This window comes from Lepisosteus oculatus, chromosome 17 (assembly GCF_040954835.1).
Source record: "Lepisosteus oculatus isolate fLepOcu1 chromosome 17, fLepOcu1.hap2, whole genome shotgun sequence".
Lineage (NCBI taxonomy): Eukaryota > Metazoa > Chordata > Actinopteri > Semionotiformes > Lepisosteidae > Lepisosteus > Lepisosteus oculatus.
The window spans coordinates 1629263-1655800 of record NC_090712.1 but is presented as its reverse complement, the minus strand read 5'-3'; the positions used below and the strand labels follow the sequence as shown (position 1 = coordinate 1655800).

The 26538-nt window shown below is 42.1% G+C and overlaps 1 protein-coding gene across 4 annotated transcripts; it reads left to right on the top strand.

Annotated features, from left to right (window-relative positions):
• Nucleotides 1–616: 616 nt before the first annotated feature.
• Nucleotides 617–9690, top strand: LOC107079316 (uncharacterized). 4 transcript variants are annotated; one of them, XM_015362427.2, is made up of 2 exons: nucleotides 617–706; nucleotides 4394–9690. In XM_015362427.2, exon 2 carries the CDS (start codon nucleotides 4599–4601, stop codon nucleotides 5244–5246), a length of 648 nt encoding a protein of 215 aa, XP_015217913.2. In that variant the 5' UTR covers nucleotides 617–706; nucleotides 4394–4598; the 3' UTR covers nucleotides 5247–9690. The 4 variants fall into 4 exon arrangements, with proteins under 4 accessions (XP_015217913.2, XP_015217914.2, XP_015217916.2 ...); XM_015362428.2 differs by lacking the exon at nucleotides 617–706 and adding an exon at nucleotides 940–1252; XM_015362430.2 differs by lacking the exon at nucleotides 617–706 and adding an exon at nucleotides 2797–2917.
• Nucleotides 9691–26538: the final 16848 nt, after the last annotated feature.

Genomic DNA, 26538 nt, shown 5'->3' with positions numbered 1-26538 from the left:
ACCTGTACTGAACAGAGCCTTTAGTTTAACTTCTGAATGAGTATAACAAAATGTGTGGTTCTCACAAAGAATGTTTAAAGTGCCTTTCATTAAATGGAATGCAAAACGTTTTTCACCGTGCACTGCCATTAAAGTAATGTTGAAAACCAGTTCTTTGTCATTGGTGCAACTTGCCACATGGGAATTTTGCCCACTTTTTGCTCATCAACAAATCTACTACGTGCTTGAACTAAAACCGTACAGTCCTGCCATCTGCTAAGTCAATGAAGATCATCATTTGTCAACAGAATCAAACTGAATAAATCAAGAATTACATTTGTCTGCCCTTTGGGTTTTTCACAATGTAATTGTTATGCAGTTCCACTGTACTAAAAGTGTACACGTTGTGCTTCAGCTGTACGATTGTGTGAACAGGCTGCAAGATTATTTGCTTTAATATATTTTTAAACAGCCATAAATGCAAACGCAAGTTTGTCAGTATTTTGCCAGGTGGCAAGTCTTTGGGGTTAATGCGTAGAACTACAAACCCCATCATGCCATAGAGAGCGAGACATGGCAGCGCACTGAAGCGCGCTGGGATTAGTAGTTCTGATTTTAAAGATTTGGGATCTCACTTGGGAGTGTGTTTTGTGTGGGAGGCGGTGACTCAAGTGTAAAAAATTGGATCTGTTCAAATGTTTCTCGGTAACCCGAAAACGTATTCCGGGTAAGTTCTGAACAGAATTACTTAAACTCTCTCTTGTTAGTTTGAAAACCAGAAGGTTGTTCATGCGGGCAGTGATTAGCGTTGCCTGATGTACGTTGATCAGCAGACAGTGTGTAAATGTACTGTACCCAGTCAAATGAGACGTTTTGCCACGTGTGCTAACCTTTGAGTAGTTTGATGTAGTGTCGCTCTATGGTTTTAAAAGAAACCGTTTCCTGTGCTAAAAAAACGAGCATGTATATTTCACGTCCCTAAAACACCTTACAGCATCCACGGCATTCGCAAGAGCAAGTGATGATGATCACGGAGCATCTCTTCAGCCGCCGTCGGTTACGACATCAGTACAACCAATGGCATTGTAAAATATCCATTTCCATTACTGCTGAGCGGTCCCTCGGATGTCTGTGTGTATAGAATGCAGGAAGGAGTGTGATGAGAGTACGATCAGGAAAGCAAGAGGGATTGACACCGTTGAATGTGCGCTTTTTTCATGAAAGAAAAAGTAAATTCGAGATACCCACAGGACAAACGTCACCAGAAGACAAGGTAGGAAGTCTGCGTGCAGTTAGGACAGCACGGGGCATTCAGCAGTTTCAGAGCGCCGTGATATTAAAACCGTTAAAATGAATAAAACAGCTTTTACTGAATCCAATTAAAGCTGAGGTTCAATCCATTAAACAAGCTATTCTGGGGGTATTGCTGTCGCTTGGCTGACCGATTAGAGAAATTAGATAAAGTAAGAAATCAGGATTAGGCAGTGACTGTCTTAAAACTCACTTATACAGCATGTCAGTGAAATAAAAATGTTTTAGACGCGGGTGTTGTATATACAGTGTATAATGGAATATATATATATAGGTGGTTCCAGAGAACTACAAAGGAAATAATAGCACCTTTATTCTCTGTAGTACAGTGATATTATGTATTACTTAAATTCTTGCATTTATACAGCACTTTCCACCCCAAAGAGCTTCACATACAGAAGTGGCCCAACTTTATTCATTGCCAAAGTTCAGCCCCAGCTGGGAGAAACACAGGGAGGAGTGACAAATTACTTCCCAGAGCGAAGTATCCAGAGTGGGAAATAGACAGGGCTTCAGGGGTTAACACTGTGCAATGTGACCAACACTAAAGCTCAAGAAAGTGAGAATTAAACTTAAATGAATCACAGATTCTAAGAAATGTTACTGTGTTTAAGTTTTTTTCACGAATCTAAAGAGGTACTCTTAAATATTACTAAGTGTTCCATTTTTTCTGTTTTAGCTCATCATTCATGACATCACTCAGTAGGAACGACCATTTTATCCACATTGGTAGCAGCTGTACTTTAGCCTTTTGTTTTGTTTGGCCTGGTTGATATTGCGAGTTGCTGAAGACAGTGTCTAAGTCTATTTTTGGCTGCCTACCCATAAGTTAATTCATAACATGTCTTGGAAGACAGGGAGTGTTTGTGCTGTAAGTCAGACTCCTTTCCAGCACATAATCCCAGAAAAGCAGACAGCCAAATCAACAGAAAGATGTGTTCTAAACACTTCCTTTTAGAGTTCAGAGATGAGTCCTAACCAGTCTGAGCTTTTGACAGTTGTTTTCTGAGTCCTTTTTCTGCTAGAAAGGAGAGCAGAGAATTGTGATACAAGTGCTACAGTATGTCGCACAACCTTCCTCCCTTATACAAATTCAGAATGACATTTAAACACCAAACACAGAGACAGTTGCGAATCATTTTGAGAAAAGAGTGCAAACAAAAGCAATGCGTGTTCAGCTTTGTTTGTTTGTTTAAAAAAAGGCATTGTTCATGGACTTTCTGTTTCTACTCTAAAAATACCTGCATTTCATTTCTTCAAACCTTAAACTCTTAACTCTTACATAACTAACTCTTAACTTAAACTAAAAGTCCCTGGAAGTTGTGGTCTGTAAACAATTAAAAGATCTTTTAGAATATTTTCTTTAAAAAAAAAAGCTCTGGGGACATGTCTATGACACTCAATCTCTTGCATGATGCATTTGGATTAGTCTTGCAGTAAGTTCCAGCAAGCTGAGCAGTATTGATAGTCTGCCTCTCATGTGACTGGAAGAGCTCTGACTCCTATGACCACAGCTTGGGAAAATAACCCTTCAATCTCATGCACATATTCTCATTGAGGAGGCTAGCACACCACTCCTGCAAACACATACAGCTGCACCCACAAGCTCTAGTTCTGACCACTGGAGGTACGTCTATATTTACTGTAGTATTTAATCAAGTGTCTGCATGTTATCACTTTGAGTGTGAACACACTGTGTTCAAGGAGGGGTATATGGACATACAATATAAATGCTGAATACGTAGTGAAGCGCTCATTTGCATTTAAAAGGATATTCTTTTTCTCAAGTTTATGGAGAGAATTTAAGGGAGTACGGTAAGTAAGATATAATCTTATTTAACTCTGGGGTTATGAAGTCTTTTGTCTTTCAGCTGTGTAGGTTCCTAAACTCCACCATCCCCGTTCATTTTTCAGGTGTGTTTAGCTTGAAGCAAAAGGACTAAACACTGCATTTCAAATACATTTCTCTAAATTTCTTAAAGCTGGACACAGAAGGGGACAGCCAGGTGACCAATATTCAGTTTCAAACACTGTAATTCTTAGGGCGGAGTATTTCCAGGTCAGTTTTGGGGTTTTTGAAGTTTCTGATGTAAACACAGATTTTTCAGATTTGGTGATTTGCCAACATGAATCAAAACAGCAAAAATTTATCACCATGTCGTCAGGTAATGATTTTCTTATCTTGTCATATTTTCTGTAAAAGACTTCTCCCTGAATGGGGAAAAAAGCCTGGGAAAACCTGAAGCCTCTTCACTGTTTTCCTCTGATGTAAATACAAGAGGAATCTGGATACGCCCTGCAGTTCTGTACAATAAATCATGTTATTTTGCAATCTGAAAAACTGCAGCTGGATGTTCTTTTATTGTATATTGCTTTGGGTGAAACAAGATTGAAAAGAACAATGAACAGTCTTCCCAGCCAGAAATATGCTGGTGTTCCAATTGGTTGAAAGGGAGTGCCCTGATTGTTATGAACAGTGATCCACCCTCTAAATGAGTCAAAACAGGTTATTTGAATGATGGCATTGATGCTTGCTAATGGTCACTTGCAGTCTTTTTGCTTGGTTAGGGGAGGGATTGCCTTTCAGGAATACAACGTTCATGTGCAGTTGACACTAATCATTGCAGGGAACATCTGAAATCTGTTTTACTCGGCCGCAGTTTAGTCCCTGTAACTTTACTAGTCTGTGCGGCCCAATCCCGTTTTCCACCTCATCAGCTCACCTGATCATTCTGATTGATTGCCGGCAGTGTGGAATCCACAGTATATACACCCTGCACACTACACATGTGCAATTCAAAGCAAACACCCATCGGAGAAGCAGAGGGATAAATTTGGAACAGACTGTCCCATTCTGAAGTTTTCTTCTTATGAGGCTTTCTCTTAAATTGGTAGTGAGCTTGACAGTAAGTGAAAGAATGAGAGAATTGCACAGGAAACAATATAATAGCTGTTTGACATGAAGGAATGAAAGAACCAACAGATGTAATGGTGGCTTGATGTTGAACTTGTGCTGTTTCTTAATACATGTAATACCTAACAGATTTTTCTATAAATGAGGGCCAGCAAAGTAAAAAATAAAACATTTTCCTTTTGTTTTTAGGGGTTAGGTAGAAGATTCAGAAGCTTTGTCTTGGGCTGAGTTTGTGTCGAAGACGTCTTTAAGCGTGCCTTCTGGCTGTGTCCGAGCAGTGGCGAGTTCCCTCAGCTAGAGTTCATATCGACGTGCTCGATGCGAACGGTTCCCGTTTGACTTGAGAGCAAGTCTGCAGAGGTACCGGGAGGGTCCGGACTGAGCTGCCCCAGACATGCAGATCCTGGGTGGGATCTTCGCCGCCACGCTGTCCTGCCTGGTCTGGATGGCCATGCCCAGCTTCCTGCGGAGCGAGTTCAAGCTGGCCTACGTGACGGACTTCAGCCTCTACACCTGCACGTGCCTCCGGCCCCTCCGGGCCTGCGGGAGGATCAACGCCAGCGAGTGCGACTGCGACGACCACTCGTTCTCCGCCCTGCAGCGCTCGGGCAGCTCCGGCCTCGTCCACGGCACCCACATCACCGTGTGGTACACCTCCCCGCTCAATGTCGCCCTACTCCTCAACAACTCGGAGGTGCACCACCTGTCCCTGGTGAAGTGTGATGCCGCGGGGGGGAAGGCGTTCTCGTACGATTACTTCGCGGTCCAGCGGCTCGAGAAGCTGTCCGTTGCGTACCCACACTGGCACGCGGACCCCTCCAGCCACGATGTCGTGATTGGCAGGGAGCCGGCGGGGCCCCTCCCTGCGGAGGCCAGGGTTGCGATCATCCACCTTTCCGTTCTGACAGGGAAACGGACTCTGAAGGCCTACACTGTTCAAGCGCACAGAGACAGCGAAGGCGGCTTTCCTTTCCCGAACCTTCATTTGGCCCGAGCAGGACTTCCAGAGGCAGCAGACACATTTATAACCTTCCTCTACTGAGCAGATGCCTGATTCCTGCTTGCCGAGTCCAGCTGCGCTGATGCTGGGTCGTGCTCCAGGCCTGCTGCAGGCTGGGTGATTTCTCGCCTCACCCTGGAATCTGCTCTCAGCCAACAACAAGTGCTTTTGGAAACAGTGCAGAAGCATTGCTTTGCTTATGGTGTTTTTGTTATTTATGGTTTTAGAATGATGTGGCGTACATTTTGTTGACAATCTCCTTTGAAAAAAGCTGCAGACTTTTCATTTTTGAATGTACTGCTTATAAGGTGTGTCCTGTTTGTTTTTGTTCTGTTACACCTAGGGTGGGCTCATTTCAGCTAGGTGTCTTGGGCGTTAGCTCAGAATAACAAACACGTCCTGTTTCCCATGGGGTTTTTTTTCCAGACCCCTGGTTATATCAAGTTAATTCCGTTGCCAAAACAGACAGACTGCAGTAATTCAGGATGTTCATTTTTTTTTAGCATGCCCTTGTATTTATTTGTTTGAAAGATGCATTTATCCAAGGCCACCTATATTTCTCACCTTGGATTTGAACCCACAACCACGCAATTGTCTATTGTCTGGAGTCCTGTTCACTGCTCCCCTGTCATTGCTCTCAGCTTCACTGAAACCACTGGCTGTGATGCTTTCAGTTAGGCCATACTGCTGCTGCATGGTCATTAAGATTAAAAAAGCGTTCCTTAAAAGAAGGTAGCAATTATTTTCTTATGTTACTCCTTACCTACCTGTCATTGTCATGCGCTCTGCAGCCAGAGGGCGCTCCTACTCTGTCCTGTCCCTAGTTTCCTGCTTTGCTGTCCTTCCGGTTTCCCTCTTTCCTTGGGCTATATATTTCTGGGTCACTTATTCTGCCTCGCTCGGCATTGACGTTCGGATGTCCTGAGACCCGCCTAGCACCAGGTCGCCGCTACGTCTGTGGTCTGAGGGCATAGGTTTCTATACTGCTGAGCCCGGGCTAACTCCCCATTCCGCCGCCTCGCATAGGGTCTTTTTCGCTCTCCTGCCTCTCCACGGTTTGTCCCTTCCGACATCCGTGACAGTCATACAGTAGCAACCAAACAGTAACCTGTATCCTTCTTCTCGCGTGCTGCAATACAATCTAGAGTTTTGTTTTCCCTTTGCATTGCAAATAATTATTCCCTGCCTATTACCCTGACGTCTGACCGGAAAGCATTACAGGGGCTGATCAGGTTAGCCCAGCCCCTCGTTAGAGTCCAGCTCCCCTCTGTTGTGCACATTTTCATAACTCGCTGTCTCAGGAAGGCTAGGAGACAATCCTCCTGGTTCCTCACTTTTCTCCCCCCTTCCCTCTGGTAAGTGTTATACTGTAGGAGCATAAAAGCACAGACTTCCAGATTCAGAAAAAGTTTCTTTCCGCAAGCTGTCACATTACTGAACTCTGCCCCTACCATTGGCTCACATTGATGTTTTTTATTTTCTCACACTTTTGGTCTGTCCTTTTTTAAGCTGTATGTTATTTAACTTCTTGTTGTTGCTTCTGCTGTTCTGTGCTTTTTGCTGATTCCTTTAATGTCTTTGTATCGGGGCATTCATGCAAATAAGCATTTCATTGCACTATGGGACAAATAAACTGAACTGAACTGAACCCATTTCACTGCCAAAAGGCAGGCTTTGAAGACAGTCAGACCTTTGTGCAGCATTAAAAGAGACTGGTGTGTCTCCATCAGTGTTCTGGGACTAATACTGCACAGGTAGTTTAGAATAATGTGGCCTGTCCTGGACATGTGTACTGGACTGAGTTCAGTTGTGCCTTTGCTGTATAGTGTTTCAGAGGCTGTGCATTCCCCATCAGCTTGAGATCACAGTAGTGCTGGCAGCAGTGAGGTCAGGCAGGCTTGCAGCAGGAAGGGCGTGTAATCCAGGGAACGTTCAGGAGAAACGTTTAGGTACATGTTTATCCCACAAATATTCACTTTCACTGAATAAACTAGGAGCAACTGGATGACGTTAGGTGTCATGGCCTCAGCACGCTGGGAAACGGAGAATTTTGTTTGGGCAACAAGATTTGATCAAATGCTGCTTGCATGTCACCCTGGAGTGGCGGCTTATTTTAAAGTATCCGTTGTGGAGCACTGTTATATTGTTTTGCTGCTCGTGTGCAATAACAGGAAAGGAATACGACTCCCTGTGGTACAGCAGTTTGACTCACGTCATGCTGAGCTGTTGGCTCATGTTCTCCTGTGGCCAATGAAGCAGAAATGAAAATAGATTAATATAATTTAACTCCATGTTCTGACATACTTAGACTAAAACACTAGACATAACCAGTCTCTGCTGTTTGTATATACAATAGGTCAAATAAGGCTTTATTTAATAATAAAAGCTCGAATTACTTAAGCTACTGCGCAAACAAGGTCTTATTTCCTACCATATGAACACAATAAAAGATACAAATGAGAGGAGGCCAATCAACCCCTCGAAGCTTTTTCAATTGTTCATAGCCAAGTGATGTGAGGGTCTCGTCCAGACATTTCTTCAAAGAAGTCATGTTAACAGGTTCTATCAAGGGAATTATACAACATGACAGGATGACTTCTTATATGTTTCAGACCTCCTCCAACCTTGTGCATAAAGAAGTGTCCTCTGTTTTAACTGCACTTCCTCTAAGTTACCCTTTCCATCCTTTGGTTAGTCTTTCACCCTTGGTTCTGGGGAAGTCCACTGAGTTGTCTGGCATTGTCTTTGAAGATTTTGAAAGCTTAAATTCTGGAAGAGGTGTTAGTGGGGCCAGCAGGAGGCGCTCACCCTGCAGTCCATGTGGGTCCTAATACCCCAGTATAGTGACGGGGACACTATACTGTAAACAGGCGCTGTCCTTCGGATGAGACGTAAAACCGTGGTCCTGACTCTCTGTGGTCATTAAAAATCCCAGGGCGTTTCTCGAAAAGAGTAGGGGTGTAACCCCGGCGTCCTGGACAAATTTCCCAATCATGGCCTCCTAATAATCCCCATCTATGAATTGGCTACATTACTCTGCTCTCCTCCCCACTGAGTGCTGATGTGTGGGGAGCGTTCTGGCGCACTATGGCTGCCGTCGCATCATCCAGGTGGGGCTGCACACTGGTGGTGGTGGAGGGGATCCCCATTACCTGTAAAGCGCTTTGAGTGGAGTGTCCAGAAAAGCGCTTTATAAGTGTAAGCAATTATTATTATTATTATTATTATTATTATTATTATTATTATTATTATTAAATCAGCACCACGCATAGTCTTTAGTTTAAGACTAAAAAGATTAAGAACTCTGTCAGTGTAGTACATTCTGTTCAGCTGTGTGCAGTAGCTGGTTTCCCTTCTCTAAACTGATTTTCAGACCAGGAAATGTTTTGTTTTTTTCCGTATTATGCAGATTAAAATTGTACACATTATCATGTGTGAGGTCTAACTAGAGCAGTGTATACTTTTAGTATAACATTCCTTCACGTTTTCATGCATTTTTCACTTCACCCAGTGGCAAGTATCTTCTATGTTTTTTTCACTCCAGTGTTGATAAGACATTTCTATTTTCTATGACACATACTTGTATAAAACATACAGGTGTTCCTAGTTTGACTTCAGCTGAAAAACAACTAACCAATGTTAAGACACACTTGGGGTATTTTTTCCAGGTCACAAACACGGTTATATTCCACAGTTGTGTTTTTTTGTGTATATTTAGGTGATTATGTTGAAAGGATACGACACTGATATTTATTTTTTAATTATTAGCAAATTTCAATGGGCTGCCCTCAAACCGTAATGAACAATCGCTGCAGCAGAGCCCTCTTCTGTGCAATTCTTGTACAACAGTCATTCTTAAATCATCCATTTATAAAACAATGGAACATTTTCCACTGAAGCAGGTGATTTCTTTTTTCAATTTGAAATTAAGATTGAAATTGAAATTGAAATGACGACCAACACACTGTAGCCTTAAAGCTTGCTACCATCATGGCAGGCCATGGTAATGATAACCTGGCTAAATTAATCAGCATTCATCCGGTCCAAGTGTACACACTGCTAATTCAGGCATGATCTTAAGATCCGCTGGACTGTGGCTCTGCAGAATCAGGGTAGGCCTCTCTTTGCATAGTAGATGCTCCTTAATGTATTGAAACAAATTATAAAAATCTGTTACCAATGTTGATTTTTACATACTTGTAAACCTTTGTATGTAACAGAATTACATTCAATAAAAATGCAGTACACCCAGGATTTTCACCTTATTAAGTCTCGTATACATATTCTTTGCTAGATGTGTAAAATATGAAACATTGCAGTATTTGACTGCCCGTAAGGTTGAGCACTGGTTTATTTCCAAAACTGAATTAATAATTTGCAGTCATATTCCCCTTTGTCATTGCATTTGTGAACTGCTGCCCACTCATCTGTCTGCAGTGCAAGAAAACACTTTACAAATACAAATAAAGGCTTTTGAACTCCAAAACTCTAGAATGAATTTCTGATTATTGCTTCCTGTTTGGAACAGGTTACACTGTAGAGTCTCTGTGAGGTGTAGGAAAGGGCACTGAAAGAAAAGTGAAAGAATACTTTCTTCTGTTCTTATTTAGCAGTAGACACTGTACACTGTCACCAGATGTACTTTTCTGAAATGTTCCAACCTGACCTATTGTCTAACTGTCTGTCTCTCAGATTAAGACAGACAAGGAACATTCGTTCAACAGTGAAAAATTTACTGTTTCGTTTTGATTGGTTTTATGACCTGGAAAATGGTAAAAAAAAAATGTGATTTTGTTATTTTCTGGGCAAGAAACAGATATGTAGAAGTCTTCCTGCTACTGTGTCGTCCTGGCTGTCGCCTTGGACAGAGGTGTGAAGGGTCCTGTTATCCAAGCTGTGCAGTCAAGCAGCTTCTCCTACTCTGCCAAGGCTAAAGCACTGCTATGTACAGTTAGAACATATTTATTTTGCAAAGGAACAACTAATAGGTTTATTCCCTGCTGAAAAGAGAAGAGAGAAAATACGTTTCAGCTGTGAAGCCTTCTTCAGGTGTGTTGTGCCCATGGCATGTTGGGATAGGTTCTTGTTCCCCTGTGACCCTGTATTGGATGAAGAGGCTAGAAAATAATTGAATTGAACACCTGAAGAAGGCTTCACAGCCGAAACTTTGTGTTTTCTCACTTCTCTTTTCAGCGTGGAATAAACCCATTACTTGTTCCTTTGCGGACTACGCATGCTGACGGTGCTACCCACCTGAACTACTTATTTCGTGCGAACCCTCCTTGGTATTGGAAAGCAATGAACGTTTTGTTGAACGTCATTGATAGGAATGGTGTTATTGAAGGCTAAACGTAGTTACCAAGATGGAAAAGCGAAGCAGAACCAACAGAAAAGGACTTGTCTTGCTCAGAACGTGCCCTGCAGCTAGAGGAACAGGTAAGAGTAGGAATGAGAGGAAACGAAGAGATGATGACCAGATCAAGTCCTTTAACGCTGGCCTGACGCCACTGCATGTTCTTTACGACTGCTGTACAACATGCTGGCCAGGAATCTGTTACCCCCCACCTGCATTTTCCAGTTCGCGCTCCTTGCTGGGCGCTGAATTATTCAGGACTCTGCAAAGCTGCGCATGAGATCTCGGGTGGGTTATTTGCGGTTTCATAGTTGCACTTCAGAAATGTGTGGGCTTGTATGTGCGTTGTGGGGGACATACAGAATAAAGGCACTTACCCTGTATGTTCCCGTATGGACTGAGTTTCTGTTTCCGTTTTTTAAATAATTAAAACGAATGGGATTCGTCCTTAAAATGATGCCAGCCTGGCAGGGATTCTCAGTTTTCTTTAAAGCTGCTTTGAGAGCTGTTACTGTGCTACTCTACCTTGAAGAATTCCTCGTTAATGCTCTTAGTTTATAAATGAATACCAACCAACGACAACAGTGTTCAGCAGGTTGCGATTAACACCGTTGGATTTAAAATCTCAGGCACTGCATTACTCAATTACATATTTTTTAACAAACTCACTCCTTAAAAAAACTTGGAGAGTTTAAAAACGAAGCAATGGCAATACGTTATTCTTATTATGTCTTAATATTTATTTAGGCAGTGCAGGTCATGTGGAAATGGGGAATTCCACTGAAATTGATGAAAAGTGGTACTTAATGGTCCTCGACCAAGAGGACACTCGCTTGGTAAGGGGGTCGCCGCTAATTAAGAGCTTCATTTGCATTGTGCAGTATAAATAATATCCCTTTTTTGAGAAACTGTGGAAGAAAAAATTACCGAACCACACCCGTCTCTTGCTCTTAAGTGATGTTTGCCAGGCGTACTGACAGGCTCAGCACCTAAGCAAACGCCGAACGGTAGAGACCAAACAACACGATGTTTGATGGTAGCGTACCCAACCCCATGTAAGTCTTAAAGTCACCACACATTTCCCCTTTATTTTCCCCAGTTTGTTTCTTCTGACATAATCACGATCGTCACAGAGAAGTAATAAGAACTGCTACTTTTATTAACGTCTTCGACTACACAGAACCCCAAGTATCTCCGATCCCCTGCTGCATTACAGATATTCCATATTTCCACATGGTGGCGGTGTAACCCCTTTTTACGAAAAAAAAAAAAAGCTTGTTCTTCCAAACTAAGGTGGTCCACATACTGTATGTGGAGTGTTTTCTTCCTACAAATTGCCGGTGGAAGACTTATATTCCAGCAGAAACTAATAATAACAGAGTATAGTAGATTTATCCCTGTGTACAAAATCCAATTGCTTAATTTGACCGTCCGATTTTACAGAACGCGGCCAGTTGTGTAATCCATAAATGACAAACAGCTTCTTTATGTTGCTTTTACAGCTATCAAATTAAAGGCACAGATAAAATGTTTATTGTTACTGTAATGTGTGGTTAATGTACATGACAGCACGAAAACTCCCTGTATCTCCCCATAATCTGTAGCTATCGCTGCTCACCCTTCCTTCTTTACAATTACAGTAGCTTCTCCGTCGTCATATGCATATCAAGCAAAACTGCTCAAATTAAAAGGGACTTAGGTTAAGGTTCGGTTTTAATTAAAACCCAGAGTACACTCGAAGAAACAGAACACGGCCAGCTCGGGGTCGGACCAGAGTTTCGAGTCCCTGGTGAGTTGGATGCGGTTCTAGTTTCTGCAGTGCTGTGACTGTCCAGCTGCTCTACCGCTACCACTTCATTCTGCTGTTCCAGACGGCCACCATCTTTCAGAAGTAACCTGATGGGTCTGCTCTGAGTTACAAAGAGTGTCCCGGTCTCTCTGATATTAATACAAAAACAACTGCTTTAATAAATCAAACCATTGTCAATCTACAGTACCTGTCCATCTGCCTCATAATAAATCATTAATAAGAAATTCCCGAAATGTGGAGATTAGCATTAACATTCCTTAGATTAGGAGCATATTTACTGTATTTCAGTACAGTATCTTCCACAGCTACATGCAATGCACTGGAACAAAGAAGACGAATCAAAGTTCAATCACTTATAAGAGATTTGTGAAGTGTTCCTGTTTCCCAGCTGACTAAGAGTCAGAATAACGGTAATAATTGGAAAGCTGTCCAGCTTACATTGCAATAGGCCATGCCGTTAGAGTACGTGAGTGGTGTTTATTGATGTGGCGTCCTAACAAAGCTCAGAGTTTGAATGAAACAATGATCATATTTCTTAGTTGTTCTAAAGGTGCGTACTCAGATTGCAGAGTAAGGCCAATCACCTGGAGGTTTCTGGTTCAAATCCAGTCTATGCCACATCTACTGTACGCTACTAATGGGAGGTCCCACAGTGGTGGTAGATAATTGGTCAAACACCAGGGCTATATGGTGATCTTTAAGAGCACAAGGGTTGTTACAACCGAGAGGAGCCAATTTGGCCCATCAAACTCCCTTTGGTTCACTATGGCTGCTTGCGGTTTGCCTTTGAGTCTGTGGTATTATTGGTGATGAATGTGTCTGTCCTCCTCCTGACATGAGAGCCGAGATTGTTCTGGATGTGGATATGCAGATTTTCTAGGAAGCTTATATGTGATTATAGGAATATAGGAATAAAGGTTACAAATGAGAGGAGCCCATTCAGCCCATCTGGCCTGCTTAGTATTTAGACACTAATTGATCCAAGAACCTCATCCATCCCAGTCTCGAAAGAAGGCAGGGAGATGTTCTAGTGATCATCTTTAAACATAAAGGCTCATTTCTTCGCAGGGTGCCAGCTGAATAACATCACAATGGATTTAGAACTTAAATGCAGCCTGACAGACCACAGAATCTCAGGCACATGCAATCTGTTTTATAAGCTTTTTCAAGTTTGGGCCAAATTGGCCAACTTTTATTTTGTACTGTAAAAATATAAATATAAACTGCTTAGTTTACAGCACCAACCCGCTTGTCCCTTAATCTGTATTTTAAAAGGCATTTTAATTGGAAAGATGATGTATTTCAAATGCACAGATAAGTGAAACAGATCACGTGTGAATGTGTCTTACATGACTAATTTCTGAGAATAGCTTTGTGCACAAAATAAACTCCTTTGTTCAAACAGTTGCAAATAATGAGCATGAGTTGTTTCTAAAGGGAATAAATAATAATAATATTTCCTTACACTTATATAACGCTTTTCTGGATGCTCCACTCAAAGCGCTTTACAGGTAAGTTGATTAGCATTTACATGACAAACAACAGATTTTTACAGTTTTATCAACCTAAAGACATGTGAAAGGGGAACAGTGAATTAAAAGCAGTAACATAAGAAGAACATAAAAAGGTTCACTAACAAGGCGGTCCCTCTATCTTATTTTGTTGTCATTAAGTAATTGATGCAAAGATTGTATTCAAAAGTCAGGGTATCAGCTTCATCAATGAGGCTGGGTATCTTGTTCCATTCTCCTACAACTCTTCAACAAGTGCCTCCTGTTCTCAGTTTTAAATGCATTTCCTCAAAGGTCTATGTTTCAATGTGAAATAAAAACCCTTTCCATGTCTGCATTGTTTCTTGCAACGTACACATAAATATGTTTTAAACAATTAATAATTAAAAGATCACAATATTGTACAGAAAATGAGGCATAAGATTTTCTCCAATGTAATTTTTTTTTTCTCCTACCACCACCATCCCTGCGGTAACCTCCTGATTCCAGGGAGAGCAAAAAAGAAATCTTGAAGATTTTTTTTTCAGTAGTGGTTGTACTACAAAGTCAAGCATGCTTAGTTTTTTAGGTATGCTTTCAAATGTCTAGTTTTGTGATGGGGAGTGCTCACTACACAGTTATTGAACACTGCAGTGCTGAATCATCAGAATGTTGCAAGCAAATCAGCTTTGTGTGTCGTTCAAATAAAATTGGTAACGTTGGACATGTCTGCATGGCAGTAACCATGACTACGTGTCCCAGTTGCCGGATACACCTCACTCCCTTTACCAACATTAAAAAAGATCTGAGGGGAGGTGAGTCGGGTTACCTAACTTGGTTCATTTTTACACTGTTTTAATTGATCCGAGGATCTCAGCCAGAGAATTCTTGAAAGAAGCCAGGGTACTGGTTTCAACGAAATGTCTGGGCAGCTTGTTCCAAACTCCCTCAACCCCACTGTGTAAAAAAGCACCTCCCGTTCTCAGTTTTAAATGCGCTTCCCTTGAGTCTCCTGGTTTGTTGTTTCTGAAGAAGGTCGGGAGGTCGACTTTGTCAGTGATGTTAAGAATTTTGAAAACTGGAATCAGGTCCCCTCCCAATCTTCTCTGTTCGAAAGTTAAGATACTCAGGAGTGTTACCCTGCCCATTTAGGACATTCTTTTGAGCATAGGAGTCTCTCTGATCAAAGAAGGTTCAAGCAAGTGTAGAAAAGGAATCCATCAGTCCATTAGTCATGAAGCTAACCATGTGTTCCAACTAATTCTTGAAAACCTAGTCAAATGTCTTCTTTAGGACACAGGAATAAAACCCACTGAATCAGAAATGAAATGAAGGGAGAAAGAGGCCACAGATGCATAGATAAAGTAGCCAAAACAATCACTTTACGAAGCTTTTTTTAAACATTTTTGGGCAGCCTGTTTGAAAGGGGAGACACATAATTAACTGAGCAATTACTTTTAAAAAACAACCTTAAGATCTGCTTTAAGTTCTTATTGGAAGCCAACCTAATGAGGCTGTCAAAGAGAGAAGTGATATTAGCCTGACATTATAATGCAAGCAGCAGAATCCACCTTTTCAGCTCTCCTCCTCCCTCTGCTCTCCTGATGAGCGATATACACAGGTATGTACAACAGCGATCCTGTTTGCATTATACCCTGGTTTCAGAATTCACATTTATTGCAAATGAGGGCAAGCAACCTTTGTTTTTTTCTCAGATTTTCAGCGGCAGAAGGCAAACAGGCCTTTACAGTTGCTGGAGTGAGTTCTGTGGATGTGTGACTGCCAGTCTACGGAACCAGATGCTACACTTTGCAAATGTGTTATGCTTTGCTTTAATTAGTGCGGACACAGCCAAAATTGAGAGAACAGAAGGAAAATACCTAGAATGAAGGAACACATGTAACGGCCCCGGGTCTATCTGATTAGTAAATTAGCAATTAAGTGACCTGCTTAGGCAACATGGCACAATAACATCCACTCCCTGCTTCATTTCAAGGCTGTGCTTGCCAAGAGAAAGTAGGGGAGCTGTTTTTAGAATCTCAGCAGTGATCATGCCAGCACTAACAGGGGAAGACAATGTTAATTTTGTCACTCTTTTGCAATGTTTATTGGTATTTTGTTAAAGAATATTCATCCCAATCTTATCACTGTATATTAAATGTATACCTTTCCCCGTCACACTACACAGCTATACTGTCCAAGGTCTCTTTCGTAGTTCAGCTACATTAATGAAGGTGTTCATTGGAGTACTGGTTTCCTGGAGTCCATACTGTACAGGTTGGAGTGTGGGACTGGAACAGCTCTCACTAATAACACTGCAAGGTTCAAGGGGAATCAGCAGACCAGAGAGGCGACTGTGCTCAAGTTAAGGACTCATACTCATACCGTGATCGTGCACTGAACAGCCCAGCCTGCTCTCCGAAAGGAAGACACTCTGGGGACCTCAGCTTATTAAGACTTTTACAAACTTCGTGTCTCTGTCTCAGCGGGATTTTGATTTCCCTGGCGGTTTGCATTGGTCTTTTATCCATTAGCGATTTATTTTTAAAAAGCATCAACAAGCTGCAAAACAAATTAAAGCAGTGAGCACTGACTGCTAGCGCATTCCAAAAGATACCATTATCAGTTCTTAAAAACAGGACACTCACATACATCATTTCCATCAGACTGATGGAACAGCGCAAAGAAAATTGTATATTTGGTTTAGAATTTTGCACACTGTGAAACCAGTGAAATGTGACTAGATTGATTTAGGAGGAGTCAGTCTCTACTGTTTTGAAAATTGTAATAATATTCTCCAGGTTCTGTTGTTAAATAAACCTCTCATACAGCATTTCCTCTATAAAGGAGATGTGTACCATCACACAATATAAGTGACATTGAAACTGAAACACAGAGGATTTAATTCCAGTTGGTACAGACAAACCAGTGTCACAAATCTCCATAAAAAGTAAGAATAAGGGCATACAGAAAAAGTCATTCAAGATTTTTCCATTTTCATTTGTAATTAATAGAAAGGTTTATTCCAGTTTATTCCAAATTTATCAGAAGCAATTAAATTTGCATTTAATTGCAAATTAAATATTAAATATGTTTAATATTCATTTAATTGCAAATATGCATTTAATTACGCAAAATGTTTAAACCGTTTATTGCTGTTCGTCAGTATATGTCTTGTATATAAATACACATGTAACATCTTGCACAGCGCTTCAGACATTGAAGTCTGGCCAACTTGTGTTTATCTGAATTTAGGCAATACCGAACTCTGTCTTAACGATGCCTTTTTCATAATCGTTTTCTTTCTCTCACGCTTGAGTTACTGTAGGTAATAATCTGTGGATTTGAAGACCAGCAGCTCGGGAAACAATGTGGCAGAATTAATCTACTCTTTTAAGGATGCACCACCTCTTAACTGCAAAAACATCACCCTTGCAAAATCTACAGCAAGTGGAGAAGCCTTTGATCAAGGTATGTTTTTGTTAAAGAACCTCTGTTCGACAAAGACTTCGAAATCTTGTTTTTATTAATGCGATTTCATACATTTTTGTTGAACGGTAGGCTGAGCAGCATTCTTATGTAGTTGCTACGGATGGGAATTGTTGAATATCATGTCACACATAACGGTACATTGCGTCTCCCTGCTGGGCCATGAACTGATCCCATGGTCGCTCGGTGACATTTGCCGTGGCAACAAGGGGCTGGGAAATAGGTGGGGGCCTGGTAATTCATCCTGTGTCGTCTTTTTCCTGCCCAACTTCGTCTCCAGTCTCAAATCATTTTCTCAGGATTTATTCATGAGCCCAGCGGCCGGAAAAAATGACGCCAGGAAAAAAAATGTCATTCAGATACAAGTTACTTTCAAAAGTTGCAAATTTCCTGAAACAGTAAATACAAACTCCTCAAACTTACCCTTGTCAGTATTCTGGGACGCCTACTCCCTCTCTCTCGAGGCTTTCTGCTTTCAGACTTTTAGCAAAACAAAATTTTACTCCCAAGCAAACTGAAGTAAGCACTGAGTCAGGCAGAGTGTGTAAAATAAGCCGTGAAGCTTGGGTTTTCCCCTGTAACTCTGAAATTTTCAAGACAAGGAAAAAATCTGCTGACTTCTACAGAGTAGGAAATGTATTAGAAACATTGAAGCAAATATTGTTAATTATCAACATTTTTACACCGCATTAAAATATCTTATGGATTTGTATCTTTTCATCTGTAGCCTTTATGACATTGTAGTCCTGCAATTCTGAGAGTCAGCCGCCCACTCTAAGAATTTGAATCAGTAATCTACTCATTTCCCACCATATTTCCCACAAACAAACATCTGTGTAGTCCCAGGGCTGCTCTTTAATTAGCACCAGTATCTTCAAACGGTTTTCTTCTGATTTTATAAACACGTTTTATTGTTTTAAAAATCAGGAGGGTGGACCTCAGTGTGGAGGACAGGTGGAACAAGTTGATAATCAGAGACGTAATGAGATGAAAGTGCTTTTTTCGCTGGCATTAACAATGCTGTGTTAATGTGCATAACTATTCATTCACATCTATACAGCTCTGGAGTGTGGAAAGTGTCTTTGTTTGGGTGGAAGAGCTCAGCCTAATGGGAAATTGCAACTGTTATCTTCAGTATAAAATCTACATTCCTAAATACCGAAGTGTAATGTTTTGTGTTCTTCCTGAAAAAACAGTTCATGGTTTCGAAAAAAGGTATTTTTGTACTGAGAGATGCCGAGTTGTTTTGAATTTTTCCTGACATTCGTGTAAGAACACATTGTACAGCCTGTAAGGTTTCATTCTGGACACCTGGAAATCTTGGAGTTTCGGTCTCTCTTTCGGGAGCCAGGCTAGCGGAATGGGCAGTTTCTCTTGCACACGCTCCCAACCACCTCCACCAACAACAGGGACACTGGAGGGAGAAGATTATTTGGCGTTCGTTCATGGACGCCAAACTGGCATCAGGATTCAACCCTCGTCTTGAATTTGGATCAACTTCATTTTTCTATGTATCCGTCCCACTCAAGCACCCTGCCCTGCTTGTGAGCAGATAGCGTTCACCTCCACATTCACTGTGAGACCCAGTCTCTCTCACCCTCCTTCAGCAGACCTCTGATCCCTTCTGTGCATTTTTCACCTGGAAACCTGCTGCCGCCCCTCATACAGTAACTCAGAACCGGGTAGAAGCAAACTTTCTTGGACAAACACATTTTCCAACTAAGAACAAGTTTGTATCCAAGTGATCCTTTGAGGTGAAGAGATATCCACAAAAGATAAGATGCCTATGAATTGTTCATTGAAGGCAGTGATTCCTGATTATGTTTATTAATGAGCTAACCAGGCCTAATCAAGAGATAATGGCCCCACAGGAAATCTGCACCTTTCATAAAACACAGCTCATGCTGTGCTCAGGCTGAGGACAACTTAAAAGCCATATCTGAGCAGCTTGTTAGCCCATTAGACTGTCTTCAGGGCATACAGCTGTAGCACAGAGTTACCTTTGTTCGATATTCAAAAACAGCCATGGCTTGTACCTAATGATTTGATAAGAAAGTGTGCGCATGTAGTTCAGAGCGCTAAAGAGCACACAGAATAATCTTTAGCAACTGTGAAGCCTTTAAATCCGTCTCTTGTGTCGAGTATTTAACTAAAGCTGGCATGTCAGCGGACAGCCGAAGCACCGCGTGGAGCTGAAGGGTGATGACGAGTGCTAGTTTTCCTCAGGGGTGGAAGAGCTGGGCAAATGTTTCTGGGGCGGAAAAGGGAAAAGGGTCTGAGTTTCCTCTCAAGTGGACGTTTGCGGTGGGTTTATTGAGTCACTTCTTTCTGAAACAGTCCCGTGACTGTGTCCATACCCACTAGCGAAAACATTGGACCTTCTTCCTGTAGTCACTCAGCAAGCCTCGCTCCTCATTCCCCGATACAATCACACACAACTTTAGAGAAATTAGATTGGAAAGGGCTGAGACTCTCCCCGCCCTCCGCAGCCCTTCTGATTCAGCAGTATGTCCTTGTTCTCTGAGAGCTTAAGAAGGCTTTAGAAAATTGTACAGAGTACTTTAAGCTGCTGCCTTAGTTCAGGCCTTTTGAAATCCATATTCTGTGCTCCTTGTTGCCACAGCAATGGGGTCTGGAAAACAGCATGTGGAATTGGCTCCTGTGTTCCACGGAAGAATAGGCAGGGCCTTGAATGTTCGTGTTGGATATTGTCTGAGACGGTGCCCGTCATGTCGCAGCTTGGAAACCTTAGTGCTCTGGGATGACACGCTCCGGATTCCCTATCAGCTCCCCTGCCTGGAGCGGACAATGCGAGCCGCGGGCTCCCAGCCAAGCACATACACTTGCAAACTGCCGCCAGTCAGTTCCCAAGGCCAGGGGCTGGAGGCCACTTGACAAAGGAGCTGTGAACTGGGGGCTCATTCACCCCGTTGAGAGAGTGGCGCTTCGTCTCAGAGGGATGCAAAGCGTTTCGGGGGGGGGGGGGGGGCGGATTTGGGGGAGCTGAGAGGGGTGGGCCTTCTCCACGTGACGCTGCGGCAGGCACAGGGCTGCGCTCCAGACCCCCGCTTCTCCTCTGCTCCTGCCCTGCCCTTCAGGACGTTCTGCGGAGGTGATGGGCCCCTCCACTCAGGAGCCTGCAGGCACAGGGCAGCTTGTGCGTGTCTTCACAGGGGCGAAAGCTTCCAGGGACCAGCAGCCCTGTAACACTTCCTCAAAACTGATTATCTGCTGTAGCGCAGACATACGTGTACCAAAACTCACAGGCTCCTACTTTCCTCCCGAACTTTTACAAAATTCAGTAGCCTAGACCTGAAATAGATCAAACCTTAACCTTTATATAACCTTTATAACCCCTTCGTATTTCCAGACCTGATACTATCCCACTGCTGTGTAAGATGCAATACACCATGAAGATACAAACCTGGACGCTGGTGGGTCAAATATTTGGACTTTGACTCTGATATTTTGATTTTATTTGTGAGTGCAAACCAAACTCTGTCCATTATGACCTGCAATTAATTGCACCTCTGATGTCCTGTGCAGTTCCCTTGTATTACTGAGCTTGGTTTTGATTAATTTTTAAAGAGCCCAATAAGCGACATTTCAAAGCTCAGAAATCAAGCATCAGCCATGCTTATATTGATCTAAATACCCCAGCCCTTGCCCAGCAGGGCCAAAACAAATCCAACCGATACACTATACGTAACCTAGCCCCTTCCATGTCCACTGAGGATGGGAGACATTTCTACTTCCTTTTCTATATCTGAGCAGAGGTTTGCAGGGACTCACTGTGCATGCTAGAATAATGATTTTGTTACAGCTTCAGTAACGAACGGAAAAACACCTTCCTACAAAAATATTATCCCATGAAGGTCCCGCTACATAAGGAAAAAAAAACAGAAGATGACACCAGTCAGTCAAGTCATCTGTCTTGGTAACAAAACTCTTTTTATACCCTGTTTCATACCCTGCGAGCAAGTCGGTGATATTTTTAAAGACCTTAAAGTGGTGAATTATAAAATCCAGAACAGTGTGATGTGCAGCTAAGCACCCCAGTCTGCTACAGTGTGCTAACATATTTCCTTACACAGTGGAGCTGTTAGCCCGGAAGAAGTACCTCTTTATTACAATGTTTAGACATCGCTGTTACCTTTACATGGGCTCAATGCACAGAGAACTATAGCAAAGCAGAGTTGTAGATCGATCCCATGGGCGCTGGCACCTGGTGTCACCAGGCTCAGCTGTCTGTTTGCAGATTGCTGGTGATTAGAACAGGCCAGCTGTTATTAAGGCTGTTTGAATCCCACCTTTGAGGAAGACCAACCTTCAGAGGGGCTACAATCGTATGGAATGTCAATTGTATCAAAGGAATTGCCTAACCTCCTTGTTATGACAAGACTCTAGTGAGATGGAAGGGCTGATTGGAGTGAGGAGATCACAGCACTTCTAGGAAAGATGTCTGAGGGGCCGAGGGAAGGGATTAAGGCCCATTACAGCAGTCAAAAGGCTTTACAAAGTTAAGAATCAATCAGTGAGACGTGGGCAGGACAGTGGTCTTCTGAGGAAAAGATAGTAGGGGAGAATTGTCAGCCTCTTGACAGGGTTAGTCAGTGCTACTTAAGTGTCTTTGGACAAAACAGAGAAAGAAGTCTCTTCTGTTCGAATTTATTCGTATCCAAGGCAATCAAAACTGATGCCCACCCAGGAGCACCAAAGCCAGGGACCACAGTGGCTGTATTTTATATTCTAAATATTTAAATGGCCTATCTAAAAATCATCCTTTTCTCAGCCTATTCAGCAATTTTATCTTTATCTATATCTATATCTATATCTATATCTATATCTATATCTATATCTATATCTATATCTACTAGATTTCAGTAAGCTTTCTGAAGACCTCTGGGCCATGTGAAATAGCTGATACCCTGAGAAAGAGAACTGTTACTGTTAAGTTGCGTTAAGTGTTTACTCTCTGCATGTATTATTTCCACCCCTGGAGTAAAAGCCAGGGCAGGAGCACAAAGCCAGAGGCAGCAGGGCGCCCCATCAGTCTCTCCACACTTCTGCTGTCAGGGCCTTGGTGACAAGAACATTACTCAAGCTGCAGGCTGCAGGCTCCTGGGTAACTGCAGCCAGCGGGCGGCACAGTGTGATCCCAGAGAGGCTGCATTGTCTGCCTGGGAAGGCGCAGGCTACCTTACTTTCATCTCACTCCTGACATAATTCAACAGGAGGTGAGCACTCCATATAGGGGAAGCATTCGAGTTCCACCATTTCTGCTTAACAAATGGGTATACAGTATATGAAATACAAACAGGCCCCTAATAAACAAATAGATATGACTTGGTAGATGTGTAGTCAACAGTCATTCTACATTTTAGAGAGAATACTTTCTTAATAATTTGTCTCCCCTTTATCAAAGTTGGTTTTGTACTTGTCAATACCTCTAGTAATACCTTGTAACACACACAGCTGTATACATTTAATTTGGTTGCTGCAGTTTCGTAACGGTTGAGGTGTTCGAGTCTGATTTTAACCCAAAAGTTCTTTGTGATGAAAGGGAAAATTGCATCACACTTCTGTTGTTTGAAAATCATGCTTTATTTGCATGAGATTTAATGGTCGAAGGTATTCCTGTGAATTGGACATCTTTAAACCACGCCACATACAGTGATAGGGAAGAGTTTTGACAAATGAAGAGTGTGATAATTGGTCATGTGCCTTTGATAAAGATGCATTGCGTGTTTTTATTGTTTTGTCAACATTTTTTAACTTTGTTCTTTGCCAGCTAAAATAAGAAAATGATTTACCAGAGAAATTTGTAAATTATACAAAGTTTTTGTGTTGGCTAATCTTAAAACCGTGCAGTACAAATTTATTAAAATTGGCATTTGTCTCATGCTAGTGCAAGCTTTGCACTTAAAAAAAGTTCTGTCTCTCGTTTTGTCCTTCCTTTCCCATTCATCAGCCCAACGCTGAAATCCTCAGGATTTATTTTTGATGGAAAAGTGTTGCTTTCCCCAGCAACAATTCAACAGCTTCAATTAAAAATCAAAATTCTTTCTGTAACAACTGCAGAATTGTGTGTGATGTTTGTAATAAACACAGGGTGTAAACTAGGGTTTGGATTTTTTTTTTAATCCAAATTTCTTCTGTTCATTTATTCATATCCAACACAATAAAAAAAGTATGCCCACCCTTCATTTTCAAAGCTCATAAAAGCACAATTAAATAAACAAAGAAAAAAAAAGAGTTAAATGCCTTCACAGGTATCATGCTGGGTAGTTTTTAAATGTTTATTCTCACAAGACCACCTTCCTTGTAATTAGTTCTGCTTTATTTCAGATCAAGTAGGACTATAATATGCCAAACAGCAAAAAGGATGTTTTGTTTGTTTTTTTCCACACAGAGTATAGGTGCAATTTACATGTAAAAGACCCAAATGCAAAGGAAATGTCATTGTCTCTTGTGAATTTCAAAATAAAAAAAACGTTCAAAGCCGCACTCTCTCCCTTGTATTGTTTTTTTTTTGCTAAATGAGTTACTTGGAGTGATGACAGAATACATAATTCCACTGGAAATGCATTAGACGACACAAGAATGAGACCCATATTCACTGCTTTGGATCTCAGGGCTCGGAGGCAGGGAGGGGTGTCCAGTTGGTTAATGATTTACCACAAGGAGCTAGCTGGTTAAGTGCAATTGCTTGTTCCGTGGTCTGCGGTCACTTTTTGAACCACTTGTTAGGTTACGGGGCGAATCACTCAGGCCCGAGCAGAAGCCCAGAAAAGAGTGGCTCCGTCCAGGTCAGCGCAGAATGGAGGGGGCTGGTCGGAAGGGGCGTGCCCTCTGACCCCTGGCCTGCACTTCAGCCATCAGGTCAACAGTTGGCTCACAGAACGTGGCTGACTGTCCATTCAGCTGTTGTCAGGAGGCACTTCAAACATTATTCTGGGATAATTAAGCAGTGTATACGGGGGTCAATGTGGACAAATAAATCAAAGTGATGGTTTAAACACTGGGGCTGAATACCCCGATTGAGCAAAAACAAGGCAGGCTCCCCCTACGCTTGTTACTCTCTTGCTTGGGGTCTGCTGACTTGCTGAACATTACATCCAGAAGCAGCAAGTGGGAACTCTTTGTGAGGGATCAAAAGCTGAGCAAAGAGACACGGGCTTTAATTGTTCGGCATTATTTTTAAGATAAAGGCATGGCGTGCATCAATTTAGCTGGTATTTAATAGAGAACAAAACAGAATGTGCTAACAGAATGCTAATTGGCTTCAGAGATGTCGCTGATGATGGCGGTGCTGCTGGATCAGTGCTTTGGGCAAGTCCTCACTTTGATCAAGATGCATATATGCATAACAGCCCATATTGCTAATTTCTCAGGATTATGAAGGGACTGGAGCCTTCGTCTAGAAGGGTTTTGGCGAGCGACAGGTCCACCTGAAGCATCTTCCCTCCCTGTGGATTGAGATATTTCCTCAGGTGTTTGCATAGCCCTTAAGTGCCGGGGTCTAGAGTTTCCTTTGTCTTCGCCAGATTTGAGCTCCGTGCTGCACTGGGCCAGAGTGCCCCACAGGCCAGGCTCACACAAGTTCAGGAACTGTTTATCATCAAGGTAAGAGAGCAGAATAAAGAATCACAAGAGGTGGCTGAAATAATGCACCATCTGGAACTGCTATCCACTGTGCTGAAGAGGATTTGTTTTACATGAATAAGAACTTCATTACAGAAATCTAAACTGGGGGAGGGAGAGGGAGAGAAGCTGGAAGAGTCGGAATTGGGGGGGACAGACTTTCCAGGACACTTCTGAGTCGTTTGCTTTTTTCTTTGGCTCTGCAGGGAGTTTAGTTTGTCTGCACAAGTGCTGCCTCTTTCTGTTTAATGAAGAATTTTGTTACATTTTTCCACAACTGACGACATTCTTTAGCATTGTTGGGGCCCCTGAACATCTCAGACAAAAGTAAAAAAAATATTTTTTAGTCAAATCTAAATCTCTTTTGTTCCGTTTGAGTATGTCAGTAATTTCGGAATCGTGGATATTGGTATTGCTCTTGTAAGTTAGTGTCTTAGATGGTGTTGGTAGTATTTTAGCCATGGCTGTATAGGACAGCCGTAAGCAAGCAGGAAAGTGCTGAATTTGAATCTTGGCTTTTGAGGAGGAGGGCGGTATAAAGGAAGAAATGAAACAAGACTCATAAATATGAGCAGTGCCGTGACTAGTGTACCTGTCCACCTCTGTTGGTGTAGTTTTGATTTATTATTATTTTCTCCTGTTTGTTTCCAATCAACATTGAACAGCCAGGTGTGCTTCAGAACAAAAACAACTGATCAGCATCTCCAAATGGCCTCAAACCAAACCCTGATAATGTCAGCTGTGAGTGCCGGTGCTGAGAGCTCTTTGTCTACAAGGGCTCTGAATTGTCACTCCAGAGTCAGCCAGGTTAAGAGTGGACATAAATCTCATAAACGAACAAGTGGGAGCTGCATGGATGTGCCTTTGAAGCTGAGAACAGTGCATGTCTTTACACAAAGGGTTGTAGGAGGTAAAACAAAGTACATAGCCGTGTTGTTGTAGCCAATAAGATGGTTTCTTTCATAAAAACCATCATAAAGCTGTGGATGAGATTCATGCATCAATTAACTACCAACTAACTACCAAACAGACTAGATGGGTCGATTGGCCTCGGCTCTTTTGTAACTGTGCTTGTGTTCTCATAAAACACCGTGGACATTTAACTGGGGACACGTCATCCAGAAGAGAGGAGAGTCTCTTTGGATAGGTGTAATGTATAGTAGTGAGAGACAGAGGGAGACCCTATACCATGCCAAATCGGCCTTTTTACCAAAGGTCAGGACATTCTGTCTGGGTCCACTAGCGTGTTTTCTTCAGAAGTTTTCGCCATTCATTCACACAATGTAACTGTCAGTCTTAACAACAGTTCCTGCTTCCACTGGCTCCAAAGCTCATGGGGTAACACAATATTTCACAGTGCCGAACAATCGCCTGTCTGCTTAGGGAAACCATATGGTTACTATGGAGCTGCAATATTGACACACATCACTAGTTATTCATAAGGAAGGAGAAAAAAACTGTATTGGTCTCATATTGGGCTATTTCACCAGCACCTTATTCTTCAGTAGAATGTCCCGTTCATCCTGCCTCCTGGTTCATTCAGATTCC